At 35.2% G+C, this 14,048-nt stretch overlaps 1 protein-coding gene across 3 annotated transcripts in view; it reads left to right on the forward strand.

The window, feature by feature from the left end:
* Btaf1 (B-TFIID TATA-box binding protein associated factor 1) overlaps window positions 1–14,048 on the forward strand; it is a 117,487-nt gene that overhangs the window by 19,731 nt on the left and 83,708 nt on the right. For 2 of the 3 annotated variants that reach the window (XM_004838507.4, XM_087185568.1), the window contains 2 exons: window positions 1,930–2,044; window positions 4,766–4,912. In XM_004838507.4, coding sequence (XP_004838564.1) covers window positions 1,930–2,044; window positions 4,766–4,912 — 262 coding nt within the window. Of the gene's footprint in view, window positions 1–1,929; window positions 2,045–4,765; window positions 4,913–10,189; window positions 10,248–14,048 lie in introns of those variants that run through there. The other variant, XM_087185569.1, reaches the window with a different exon arrangement.

The following is a 14,048-nucleotide window of genomic DNA, read 5'->3' on the forward strand; positions in this document are numbered from 1 at the left end:
AAATATAGATCAAAACTATAATATTTTATGCCTATCAAAAATAGGAAAATTTCAAACATTTGATGATAATACCCAGTTGTAGAAAGGATTTATTTTTTTTAGTTGGATTATTTATCCTTTTTTACAATATGTTGTAAGAGGTCTATATGTGTTCTAGATACAACATTATTATCAGATATATGGCATACATATATTTTCCTATTTTGGGAGTTGTCTTTTCATATTCTTGAAGGTATCCTGTGAAACACAAGTTTTTAATGTTAAGTCATTTATCTCTCTTTTTGTAAAATAATTTGTGTTCTTGGTGTCATATTTAAGAAATCATTCCCTGACCCAAAGTCACAAAGATTTACTCATGTTTTCTTCCAAGAGTTGTATAGTTTTAATTCTTAGTTTTAGGTCTTTGGTCCACTTTTGAGGTAATTTCTATGAATGATGTGAGGTAGGCAAAAAAAAAAAGCTACCTGGGAATCTTTTTTTTATGTTTTGAGACAGGGTCTCGCCAGTAGTTCAGACTGGCTTTGAACTCACTGTGTGGCTCAAGCTGACCTCAAACTTGGGGGAATCCTGCCCAAGTGCAGAGATTACAGGTGTGTGCCACCGCGCCCAGCAACCAGCTGGAATTTTAATAAGAATTGTGTTCAGTCCATAAATAGGTTTAGGGGATATTGCGATCTTAAAAATACTAAGCCTGTTGCTCCATGAACAGGAAGTGTCTTTAGAGTTTTAATTTCTTTCAACAGTGTCTTAATGTTTTATAGTTTTCACTGTAAAAGTCAAGTCGTACACTTGTTTTTGTTAAATTTATACTTTCTACTTTTTGATGCTATCACAAATAGGCTTGTTTTCTTAATTTCATTTGAGATTGTTTAATATTTAGAAGTAATTTGATTTTTGTTTCATGTTTTGTTTTCTTTTGTTTTTTTGAGACAGGGTCTCTCTGTGTAGTTCAGGCTGGCCTTGAACTCACTGTGTGGTCCAGGCTGGCCTTGAACTCGTGGATCCTCCTCCTCAGTGCTGGAATGACAGGCGTGTGCCACCATGCCTAGCTGCTAAAGAGAGTTGTGCTTGACCCTGTAATTTTTGTATATTTATTCTGCTGTAATATTAATTTGCTGATCTTATTCTTTCTAGTAACTTTCAAAACTTTTTGAAATGCTAAGGATTGAACCCAGGGCCATGTGCATGCTGGGCAAGAGCTCTACCACTGAGCTAAATGCAGCCCTGCTTGTAACTTTAAGGTTTTTTTCTGGTAACTTTTGGGTAGCTTGTAACTCTACGTAACTCTGCATTAAATAATGAGATTTAATTTGTTCCTGCTGGCTTGAACCACCAGTGGTTCATGCATGACTCCCATTAGGTGGCTTGTACTACTGGTGGTATAAATGGATCTAATCACTCTGATCTGTCTGATCTGTCTTTTTTTTTTTTGGTACCTGGGATCGAACTCGGGTCCTTGCGCTTGCACAGCAAGTGGCAAAACCACTGAGCTAAATCCCCAGTCCTAATCTGTCTTTTTAATAAAAAGCAGCCTGATAGGATAGTCATGCTTGTAGTATAACCATGTAGTGATTCAACTGGTGATTCAAGCCACTCTGAAAGCGAGGCATACAAATTGCGGCCCTGTTGTGAATGTGTTAATAATATGTAGTTTGTGTTATATTGGTATGTTAAATAGCTATGTTTTTCTTAAAATACTCCCAGGTATTCTTTAATTAAAAGTTTTATTTCCCCTTTTTAAGATGGTGGTGGTATTTCTTGTGAGTGATAAAATTTTATGTGATTTTAGTAATTCTTAGGTGTTTTATATATATTCAGAGGACTGCTAAAGTATAAATTAATAACAAGTAAGTTTGTGTTTCTCTGTTCTGTCTACCTTGAGCAAACAATGCTTTTTGATATATAACTTTTTTAAAATAATTTTTTAAGGTATTGATATATTTAAGGAGTGCAAATTGGGATACCCGGATTGCAGCAGGACAAGCTGTTGAAGCTATAGTGAAAAATGTGCCTGAATGGAATCCAGTGCCAAGAACCAAACAAGGTGCTTTTTAGTGGAAAAAGTAGTTTGAAGTAAATCTAACTGTGGAATTAACTATTACATGCAGTTTATATTTTAATAATTTCAGTTTTTATTTAAAGGCTCAGTTTTCATACTTCTGGTATAACTTTGTCAGGAAATGATAATAAATAATATGCGTTTCACCACTGTAAATTTTTTTAAAATGACAGGATACATAAAATGTTTTTATATATTTTTAAAAATTAATTCTGCAGTGTAATTTTATTTGCAGAGATTTCTTCCCCTAAAAGAGTTTACAATCCAAAAAAAGAAAGTATTTAAAACAATCCATTTTTTTGTTGTTGTTGCTGGGAAACAATTTAGAAATTTAGACTAATTTTCTAAATTTAGGCATAGTGAAACATGGATTTTTTTAAAATACGGATTTTTGGAGGGGTAAATCTTAAGCTTTTTATGTGCTCTTTAGATGTTGTGTAGTGGTTAAAAAAAAAAATTGTTTTTGTTTTCAGAAACCCTGGGAATTGATCCAGGGGCTTCACACTGAGCTGTGTCCTCCAGCCCACTGCCCTTTTTTTTTTTCTTTTTCTTTTTTGAGACAGGGTCTCACTATGTAATTCAGGCTGGTCTGGTCTTGAACTCGCTATGTAGCCCAGACTAGCCTTGAATGCGTGGTGATCCTTCTGCCTCAGCCTCATGAGTGCTGGGATTAGAGGCATTGTGCCACCATGCACGGATTCAACTCAACCCCTTTTTTATTTTTTATTTTGAGACAGGGTCTCACTAAGTTGCCCAGGTGGTATTTGAGCTTGCAAGCCTCCTTCATTAGCCTCTGAATGTTGTGGTTTCAGGTGTGCATAACTGCACCAGACTCCTGTAATGAGATTTAAAACAAATTATAGCTGGGCGTGGTGCCTGTAATCCCAGCATTTGGTAGGCTGAGGCAGGAGTGTTGCAGTGAGTTCAAGGCCAGCCTGAACTACAAAACAAGACCTTGTCTCAAAAAAAAAAAAAAAAAAAAATTGTAGCTAGGCATAGTACTGTGTGTCTATAATCCCGCCTACTTGGGACCTAGCGGGAGAAATATTGCAAGTTTGAGGCTAGCTTAGGCAACTTAGTGAGACACTGTCTCAAAATGAAAAGGACCGGGGATGTTGTATATCCCTTGGTTCTATCCCAAGTATGAGAAAGATGGGAGGGGGGAGAGGGAGAGGGAGAGACAAACAGACAAGAGACAGATACACACAAAGAGAGGAAACACGTGTGAACGCATGGTAGCTGGGGATGTACCTCAGTGGTAGAGGACTTGCCTGGAATGTGCAGTGCCATAGGTGTGATCTCCAACAAAACAAAGCAGATGGTTTGAAAATCTGTAAAAATGTGCATTGTAAGTGAAAATTATTTAATTTTTAAATGTTAATTGGATTTATTTTTGATTCTATAATTTGGCAACAGAATCACTTATCACCTGTGTAGTACATAGTATGATTGATGCCAAGGGATAAAATTACAGATTTAGCTTAAATATCCTGATAGGCTTTGTTTGAAGTTGTAGAATCAGTACTTCATTCCATAAGATAGAAGATATATTCCCCAAGTGAAAATTTAATATGGTACATTTAGATGCACTGTTAAGCCACTTGGATAGCATCACTTTCAGCATGAATCTTAGCTTACCTAAATTTGTTGCTTTTATTTGCAGGTACCTATTATTTTGAGTTATTTTGTTGTTGTTTCCTTTTTTGGGGGTTGTACCAAGGATCAAACTCAGGACCTTGCCCTTGCCAGGCAGGTGCTGTGCTGCTGAGCTAACTCCCCGGCTATTTTGAGTTATTTTGTTAGTTTTCTCTTGTTAAGTGAAATGTATAACCTGGTGGAGTTATAACTTGTTATAGAAAAGAGCCTTTTCCAACTCATTATCCCTTCTTATTTTGGTATAGAGGCACTACAACTCAAGATTCCTTTGTTAAAAAAAAAGACAACTGATTAAATTAGTTACATTAGCATTAAAGTTTATAAGTGAGATTTCTTGTCATCACTAAAAAACTTAAAATATTCACGAGTTCCCTTTAATCTAAGTTAAGCAATCATACTTTAGTTTACAGATAAATTACATGCAAATGCCAGCTAAATAAACTATTATGCTAGTGAGCAATTACAATGTATTTTAACACTTACCATATAGGTAACCTTTTATAGGTTCTTTGAGGTCTCAAATGGACATGTAATTTCAGCAATTTACTATGAGATTGAAGTTTGTTCTGAATATGGGTGGATATATAATTACACGATATTATAATTTGCTTAGAGTATGGGAAGTGAGTTCTGTTGAATGGATAGTTGCTTTGTGTTGCTGGATGTATCTCAGGTATTGTGAGAGATGATGCTTATTGGCCTTGTTCATGAATGCATTTTATTCATTGCTTTGCAACTTAGGTATTTAAAAATTCTTCAACAGTCAATGGAAGGTACATGATATTTATATGTATTTCAACATGAAGATGCATTTCTTCACCTAACATTATGCTTTCTTACTTGAAAACAGTTACCCACTAGTATTCTGATGCTTGTGGAAGGGGAGTTAATAATGAAGAAAGGATTATAAATGAATCCATAGTAGTTTTTCTATGTCTTCCATTTTTACTTTTTAAAAAATATTACCCACACACTGCAAGTAATGATTATGCTGTTTTCTTTCATTTTACACTTTGTATCATCAAATTAATACTTCTAAACCTCATCTAGAACCTACTTCAGAAAGTTCTATGGAAGATTCTTCTACTGCAGATCGATTGAATTTTGACAGATTTGATATATGTAGATTGTTACAACATGGTGCATCACTTTTGGGGTCTGCTGGTGCAGAATTTGAAGTCCAAGATGAAAAATCAGGTATGTAGTAACCTGTAGAATAAAGTCTAAAGTTTGTTTTTTCAAACTAATTTGTCACTTAATATGCTGTTTATCAAGCATCGTAATCTAACATGTCCTGAAATGTAAATTGACTGATATTTAAAGGTAGTGGGAGAATGGTATCAATAGGGAAGGTCAGGAGCAGTATTTGTTCTAAAACTATAATTATTTTTCAACTCTAAGTGAATATATAATATGTATCATTAGTTCATACATACTAATATTTCAACAATATTTCATTAGCTAACAGAGCCTCCGTGTAATAGATTTCAAAATCAGAATTACTGTAGTACAGATTGTGGTATGTTTTCACAATTCTGGGAATTTGAGGTGTCATATGATTGTTGTATTTTTATTTTTTTAAATAAATTTTATTTTATCCCTTCCCCCCCCTTAAATGCCCTCCCTATGTACAAAAGCTGTTTCCATTTTTCATTCTAACTTTTTTCTTGTCCTTTCCTTCTCCTCCCTTGTTCCTCTTCCCATTTGAACACTTTTTTCCCCATTTCCCAACATCCATTACACATTTCAGTCCTTATTTCCACTTTCGGTTTCTCACACCAGAGAAACAATGTGGTATTTAAAAATGTGTGTCCAATTTATTTTACGTAAGAGTATGGTCTCAAGGTCCATCCATTTAGTTATAAATGTCTGAAGCTCATCCTTTATGACAGAGTAGTACTCCATTGTATAAAAAAACCATATCTTCTTTACCCACTTGTTAGTTGATGCCCATGTGGGCTGTTTCCAAGCTATAGCTATTACAAACTGCTATAAACATGGGTTTGCTTATATTGCTGTGGTATGATGCTTTTAATTCTTTCAGGAAGATATCAAGAAATATAGCTGGGTCAAATGAAACCTCTAGCTTTAGTTCTTTGAGAAATCTCCACACTGATTTCCACAGTGGTTGCACCAGTCTGCACTCCCACCAACAGTGGAGAAGGGTTTCTTTTTCCCCACAGTCCCTCCAACATTTGTTATTGGGTGATTTCTTGATAGCAGCCATTCTTTCTGGAGTGAGGTGGAATCTCAGTGTTGTTTTAATTTGCATTTCATGAATGACCAGTGATGTTGAACACTTTTTCATATATTTATTTGCTGTTTGTAATTCTTCATTGAAGAAATGTCTTTTTATTTCAGATGTCCATTTTTGCATAGGGTCTTTAAAAGGCGGGGGGTCTGATTTTTTTGCATTCTTTTTATATTCTAGATAATAGTCCTTATCAGAATAGCTGGTAAAAATTTTTCCCACTCTGTGGTTGTCTTTTCAATCTGTTGGTAGTTTCTCTTGCTGTACAAAAGCTTTTTAATAAGATGATGTTCCAGTTGTTGATTCTTTGTAGTATTTCCTGTGCAGTCTGGGTTTGGTTCATGAAGTCTTTGCTAACTTCTACATCCTCAAGCATTCTGCCTATTTTCTCTTCCAGCAGATTTAGTGTTTCTGTTTTAATATTTAGATCTTTGATCTATTTTGGTTTTAGGTTAGTGTGTGGTGAAAGATATGGGTCTAGTTTCAATCTTCAGCATGTGAAAAGCTAGTTTTTCCAGGACCATTTAGTAAAAAGGCTATCTTTCTTCCAGTGAAGGTGTTTGGCTCTTTGTCAAAGATAAGGTGGTTGAGTGTGTCTGGAGTTGTTTTTGCATCCTTTAGTCTGTTCCATTGATCCTCAGGTCTGTTGTTTCGCCAGTAGCATGCTGTTTTTATCACCGTAGCTTTGTAGTATAAAGTCAGGGATTGTGATACCCCCCACTTTGCCTTTGTTGCCCAGAATTGCTTTTGCTGTTCTAGGTCTCTTCTGGTTCCAAATGAGTTTTAGGATTGTTTTTTCTAATTCTGTTTCTAATTCTAATGCTGTTGGGAGTTTGATTGGGATTGCATTGAAATTGTATAACAATTTTGGAAGTATGGCCATTTTCACTATATTGGTTCTTTCTGTCCAAGAACAAAGGATGTCTTCCATTTTCTGATATCCTCTTCAGTCTTGTTTTTCAGAGTACTGTAGTTTTCAATATAGAAGTGTTTTACTTCCTTCATTAAATGGATTCCTAGGTTTTTCATTTTTGGGGGATGCTATTGTGAAAGGGATTGTTTCTCTAATTTCTCTCTGTGTGAGTCTGTTATTCATGTACAGGAAGGGTATTGACTTTTGAGTGTTGACTTTGTATCCATCTATGCCGCTGAATTTGGTCATCAAATCTAAAAGTCTTTTGGTGGAGTTTTTGGGGTCTTCTATGTAGAGTACCATGTCATCCACAAATAATGATAATTTAACTTCTTCCTTTCCTATCCTTATTCCTTTTAATTCTTTCTCTTGTCTAATTGCTCTGGCTAATGTTTCTAGAACTATATTGAACAAGCGTGGTGACAGTGGACGTCCTTGTCTATTTCCTGACTTTAGAGTGAAAGCTTTCAGGTTTTTGTCCATTTAGTATGATGTTGGCTGTTGGTTTGTCATAGATGACTTTTTTCAGATTGAGATAAAGACCATCTATACCAGTTTTCTGTAGGTTTGTTTTTTTTTTTATCATGAATGGGTGTTGGGCCTTGTCAAATGCTTTTTCTGCATTTATTGAGAGAATCATATAGTTTTTGGCCTTGGCTCTATTAATATAGTGTATTACATTTATTGGTTTGCGTATGTTGAACCGTCCCTGCATCCCTGTGATGAATCCAACTTGGTCATGGTATATAACCTTCTTGATGATTTGCTGCATTCTGTTTGCCAGTATCTTTTTTTTTTTTTTTTTGGTACTGGGGATCGAATTCTAGTCCTTGTGCTTACGAGGCAGGCAGCAGAACTACTGAGCTAAATCCCTGGCCTGCCAGTATCTTCTGAGGATTATTGCATCTGTGTTCATTAGGGAGATTGGCCTGTAATTCTCCTTTATGGTTAGATCCTTCTCTGGTTTTGGAATCGGGGTAATGCTTGCTTCCAGCAATGAATATAGGAGTATTGCTTCTTTTTCAGTTTCATTAGAGTTTGAGGAGTAGCGAGAGTAGGTCTTTTCTTAATTTCTTACAGAATTTGGTAGTGAATTCATCAGAGCCAGGGCTTTTCTTTGTTGATAATTTTTGAATTACATATTCAATTTCATTGACTGATATTGGGTTTTTTTTTTGTATTAAATTCTTTTATTGGTACATTGTAGGTATACAACACAATTACATTTCTCATTGGGAATTGTACCTTTATATAATGCATCTTGGTTCTTATTTTTTCCCCATTCCTAGCCCTCCCTTCATGCCCTCCACCCTGCCCTACTTACAAAGACTTTATTTCCATTTTTTCCATTTCTCAGCATTTTTCCTTTCCCTTCTTTCCTTTCCCCTGCCCCTCCCACTACCCCTACCCCTTTGGACCTTTTCTTCCTATTTTACATTATCGATTATTCATTCTAATCATTGGTACATTTTAGGTATACGATATAATGACATTCATCATTGGAAATTTGCACCTTTACATAATCTCTCTTGGTTCTTATTTTTCACCCTTGCCCAGCCCTCCCTTCAACCCCTCCATTCCTCCCTATTTACAAAGATTTTGTTCCTATTTTTCCATTTTCTCATATTAATCCCATTCCCTTCTATCCTTTCCCCTAGCCCTCCCACTTCCTTCCCCTTTGCCCCTTTTCTTCCTATTTCACATTACCTATTATACATTTCCACTGATATTGGTTTATTTAGGATTTCTATATCTTCTTGATTCAGTTTTGGTAATTCATGCGTATCTAGGAATCTGTGTATTTTGTGTTTTCCTTCTTATTGGAACACAGGTTCTTAAAGTAGGTATTGATGACCTTCTGAATCTCTGCAGGATCTGTTGTGATTTCACCCTTTTCATTTCTAATTGCATGGATTTGAGTCTTTCCTTTGTTTTTTGGTTCCTGGGGATCGAACTCAGGACCTTGTGCTTGCGAGGCAGGCAATGGAACCACTGAACTAAATCCCTGGCCCTAGTCTTTATTTTTTAAAGGTTGGCTGAGGGTTTGTCAATTTTATTTAATATTTCAAAGAACCAACTCTTCAATTCATTGATTCTTTGCTTTTTATTTTTTTGGGGGGGGCTACCGGGATCAAACTCTGGACCTTGCACTTTTGAGACAGGTACTGGAACCACTGAGCTAAATCCCCAGCCCTCTTTGCATTTTCTTAGTCTCCATTGAATTAATTTCTGCTCTGATTTTATAATGTCCTCCATCATATGAGCTTTGGGCTTGACTTGCTCTTTTTCCTAGAAGCTTGAGGTTCAACATTAGGTTATTTGAGCCTGCTGTTTTTCTGATATGGGAATTCACTGCTATAAATTTCCTTGGTAGGACTGCTTTCATTGTGTCCCGTAAGTTCCAGTGTGTTGTGATTATTATATTTTTTTTATTTTTATTTTTTTAGTTTTTTTCTTTGGCTGTGCTGGGGATGAAACTTAAAGACTGATGAATACTAGGCAAATGCTCTGCCACTAAGCTATACCCCATCCCCACGATTGTTATAATTTTATCTGTTTCTACTATTGTCGGCTCTACTCATGCTGGTGTCCAAAGCAAAAACTAAAAATTAGAATTACCATAAGGAGTGATTGAAATATATGGTAAATATTTAAATTTTAAAAATGTATTACAGTAAAAGACACATTTTCATTAATCTGAAAATAATCCCCCTGGTTTCAAACACACTTATCCCCTCATTCCTTCATTTTGAAGCACACTTTTTGAAGCATATGGTCTTTTGTGACTTGCTTCTTTTTTATAAATTTTTAAATTTTGTTTTGTTTTGTTTTGTTTTGTTTTATACAGTGTCTTGCTATATGGTTCGGGCTGGCCTTCCAACTCACCAGCCCAAGTTGGCCTTGAAGTCGTGATTCTCCTGCTTCAGCTTCCCAAGTGCTGAGATTACAGACATGTGCCACTATGCCTGTCTCACTACTTTTTCTTAGCAGAATGTTATCAAGGTTCATTCACGTTTTAGCATATATTGTTACTTTTTTAAAAATAACTTTTATTACTGTTATGAGACAGGTTTTTAAAAAATTGTGGTAAAATATACACAAAATTTACCCTCTTAACCATTTTTAAGTAAATAGTTCACTGTTAAGCACATTCATATTGTTGAAGCATTAGTCTTCAGAAGTCTTTTTGTCTTAAAAACTGAAACAATATACCCATTAAATGTCAACACCCCATCCGCCTTCCTCTAGCCTTTGGCAACCACCACTCTACTTTTTGTATCTTTGAATTTGGCATTTTTTTTTCTTAAAGGGCCTTGGTACCCTCTGACTCTTCAGGTGTCCAAATTTGACTACTATGGATACCTCATGTAAGTGAAATTATTCTGTCTACTTGTGATTGGCTTATTTCACTTGGCATGGTGCTAAATTTATGTGTGTTGTAATATATGCCAGAATTTCTGTCCTTTTAGAGGTCGAATAACATTCCATGTATATATATATCATATTTCATCCATCAATAGACATTCGGGTTGATTCCGCATTTTGGCTATAGGGAATCATGCTATTGTGAACAGTAGTGTACAAATACCTGTTGGAATTTTTCCTTTCAGTTCTTTTGCGTGTTTATCCAGAAGTGATTTGCCAATGAGATTGTAATTTCATTTTTAACTTTTTGTGGAGCTGGCATAAGTTATCCATAGCAGCTGAACTATTTTATATTCCCATCAGCAGTGCACAAGGATTACAATTTCTCTGCCTCCTTGCCAGTTTTATTTTTTGTACTAGGAATTACATAAAGCCTCATACATGCTAGCCAAGCACTGCATCACTGAGGTATGCCCAAGTCCCTTAGTTTCTATTTTTGTTAGTAGCCATTGTAGTGGGTATGAGGTAATCTTATTTTATGGCTAAGTAACATTTCATTGCATAGATAGTACATTTTGTTTATTTGTCAGTTGGTGCACATTTGCGTTGTTCTTCCTTTTTGGTTATTAAGACTATCTTGCATATCATATACTATAAATATTTCTGTACCAGTTTTTATGTGGACATATGTTTTCATTTCTCCTAGGAGTAGAATTTCTGGGTCATATAGCAACCGTATTTGACCTTTTGAGAAACTGCGAAATTTCCAAAGTGACCCAACCATTTTACATTCTACTGGCAGTGTATGAGACTTCCAGTTTCTCCACATCTTTGCCAACATTTATTATCTGATATTTTTATTATGCCCATAGTAGTGACTGTGAAGTCATATCTCATTGTGATTTTTTTTATTCACATTTCCCTAACCTGATATTGAATATCTTTTCATGTGTTTACTGACCATTTCTATATCTTTAGGAAAATACCTGTTTAGATCCTTTCCTTTTTTGCTTGTTTCCCCCAATACCAGGGGTACTCTACCACTTTTCATTTTCATGACAGTGTTCTTTGAAACCCAAAAGTTTATAATTTTGATGATCCAATTACCTATTTTTCTTTTATTTTTTCCCCCAAGCTTCTGGTGTTACGTATGAGAAATTATTGCCAAATTCAAAAGCATTTACTGATATGTTTTCTTTTAACAGTTTTATAACTTTATCTCTGGTAGGCCTTTGATCCATTCATTTTGAGTTAATATTTGTGAGTTTAAGAGTCCAACTTCATTTTTTTGTATATGGATATCCTGTTGTCTCAACACATTTATTGAAAATACTGCCTTTCCTCTATTGAATTATCTTAGAACTCTATTGAAAATCAGTTGGCCATTTACACATGGATTTATTTTTGAACTCTCAATTTTATTCTGTATCCTTATGCTAGTACCACTCTCAATTTTATTTTATATCCTTATGATTACTACAGCATTTTAATAAATTTTGAAATCAAGAAGTGTGAACCTCCCAGTTGTTATTTTATAAGATTTTGGCTCTTCTGACTCTTGTATTTCTGTATGAATTTTAGGATCAGTCTGTCCATGTTGTGAAAAAAAGCCTGCTGATATTTTGATAAGAATTTGTTGAATCTGTGTGTCAGTTGGACTAGTCAGCTTTCCAGTTGCTGAGACACAAATACCTTACAGGAGAGCTTTAATTTGGCACATGGTTTCAGGGGATTCAGTCCATGGCCTGCTGGTTCCAAGGCAGAAATATTATGGTCAAAGGGCACTATTTAACAAAGATAGTTAGTTCAAGGTCATCAGGAAGAGGAGCAGGGGAACAGCACCAGAAATGAAGGAGGATGGGATCAGATACAGTGTCTAAGGTCATGATACATTGACACACCTAGAAGTATTTGACTCATCTCCTCAGTACCCACGCCAATCAAATTGACAAAATCAAGCTTAACTACCACAATTGTGAAGTATCTCTGTTCTAACAATATTGTTTTATGATCCATAAACATAGAATGTTTTCCCATTTATTTAGATCTTTAATTTCTTGAACAATATTTTATAGTTTTCAGAATGTAAATTGTAAGTTTTCTTTTTGGTTGCTATAGTGAATAGAATTGTTTATATTTTTTCATTATTTTCTTTTTTTCCTGCTTGTTCTTTAGATTTGGTGGTTTGTATTGTCAAGTTTATTTGCACTTTGTTATCTTCCATTAAGCTGTTAAACCCATCCAGTGATTATTTAAAATTTTTTTTCAGATGTTTTTAGTTACAGAACTTTTTTTAAATAGTTCTTTTGGTATGTTTTGCATATCATATTCGCCCTTTTCAAATGTACAATTCTATTTGGTTCTTTTGTTAATGGTTTTGTTTCTCTACTAAGATATATCCTATCTTTCATTCATTATGATAGTATCTTCTTTACATTGAGTATTATATGAGCTGCTTTAAAATCTTCTAACATCTGGGTCATGTCAGAGTTGGTTCCCATTAATTGCCTTTCTTTTGAGAACGGATTACATTTTCTTATTTCATTGTAAATTCTGGATTGTGTCTGTATATTATGAATGTTACCCTGTGCAAAAACTTGATTGTTATATTCTTCTAAAGATTGTTACTGTTGTTTGTTTGTTTGTTTTGAAACAAGGTCTCATTGTGCAGTTCAGGCTGGCCTTGAACTTGCTATGTAGCCCAGGCTTGTCCTTCTTTTTTCACTTTTTTTTTTTTTTTGGTACTGGGGATTGAACTCGGGTCCTTGCGCTTGCGCAGCAGGCGGCAAAACCACTGAGCTAAATCCCCAGCCCCAAGGCTTGTCCTAACTCATGGCAATTTTTCTGCCTCAGCCTCCCTTGAGTGCTGGGATTACAGGCATGCATCACCATGCCCAGCGATTGTTACTGCTTTTGTTTACCTATGTTGGCAGGCATTTAATTTGACACAGCTCAGAAGTGCAAGTACACTCTTCTGTGTAATGAACAACTCACAATTCAATTTTAGATTTTAAATTTTAGCTTTAGCTGTATTGCTGGAGTCTGTGCTGTGCATGTGTGTAGCTCAGGCATAAGCCAGAGATTTGTGCTGTATTTATACAGAATTTGGGACTTCTTCTATCTGGCTTTGTCTTTTCTGCGTTTCCCTTTTCTACTTTCTAGTGACTGTAGTGATCCCTAACTTTCTTCTAGTTCTTCAAGCCAGAAAGACTATGGGTTTTTAATCCAAGTCTTAGCTGCTCTACATTAGATGGACTGGATCTGCCATTAGGCTAAAAGCTGCAAGAAGTAGAAACAACCAGTGCTATTCTTTTCTTCCAGCTGTTGACAGCTGACATAAGTAAATACTTACTTTTGCTCCCTTTCCAGTGTGTGCCTTCAGAGTTTTTAAAAAATATTTTGACCAGTTTGTTAGCTGCAGAAGGTTAGTCCAAGAGGAACTTACCCAGACATGGTTAGAAACAGATAATTATTGTTTTTTAAATTAAATTTTCAGTAATACAGAGAAATGTTTCTTTTAGCTTAGCTATTTGAGGCCCAATTTTTATTTTTGAAATAATACCTTTGTGGTGTGTTTTGTTTTGTTGTTTTCCCCTGAAGGACTGAGAGGTTTTACTTGAGACATTCAAAATCTGTCTGCTTTTATTTCTTTATCTTTGTTATTTGGTCTATTAGGGCTATCTCATCCTAAAATACATAGAAGCTACATTCAGAATAAGCCTTTATTGTTGATCTTTTTCTGTCAAACTTAGCCTAGTAAGATTTTTCAGTTACAAAGTGTAGCTATAAAATATATAATTAAA

Source organism: Heterocephalus glaber, unplaced genomic scaffold (genome assembly GCF_053883595.1).
Source record: "Heterocephalus glaber isolate CG9 unplaced genomic scaffold, H.glaber_assembly_v1.0 deba00001497, whole genome shotgun sequence".
Classification (NCBI taxonomy): Eukaryota; Metazoa; Chordata; class Mammalia; order Rodentia; family Bathyergidae; genus Heterocephalus; species Heterocephalus glaber.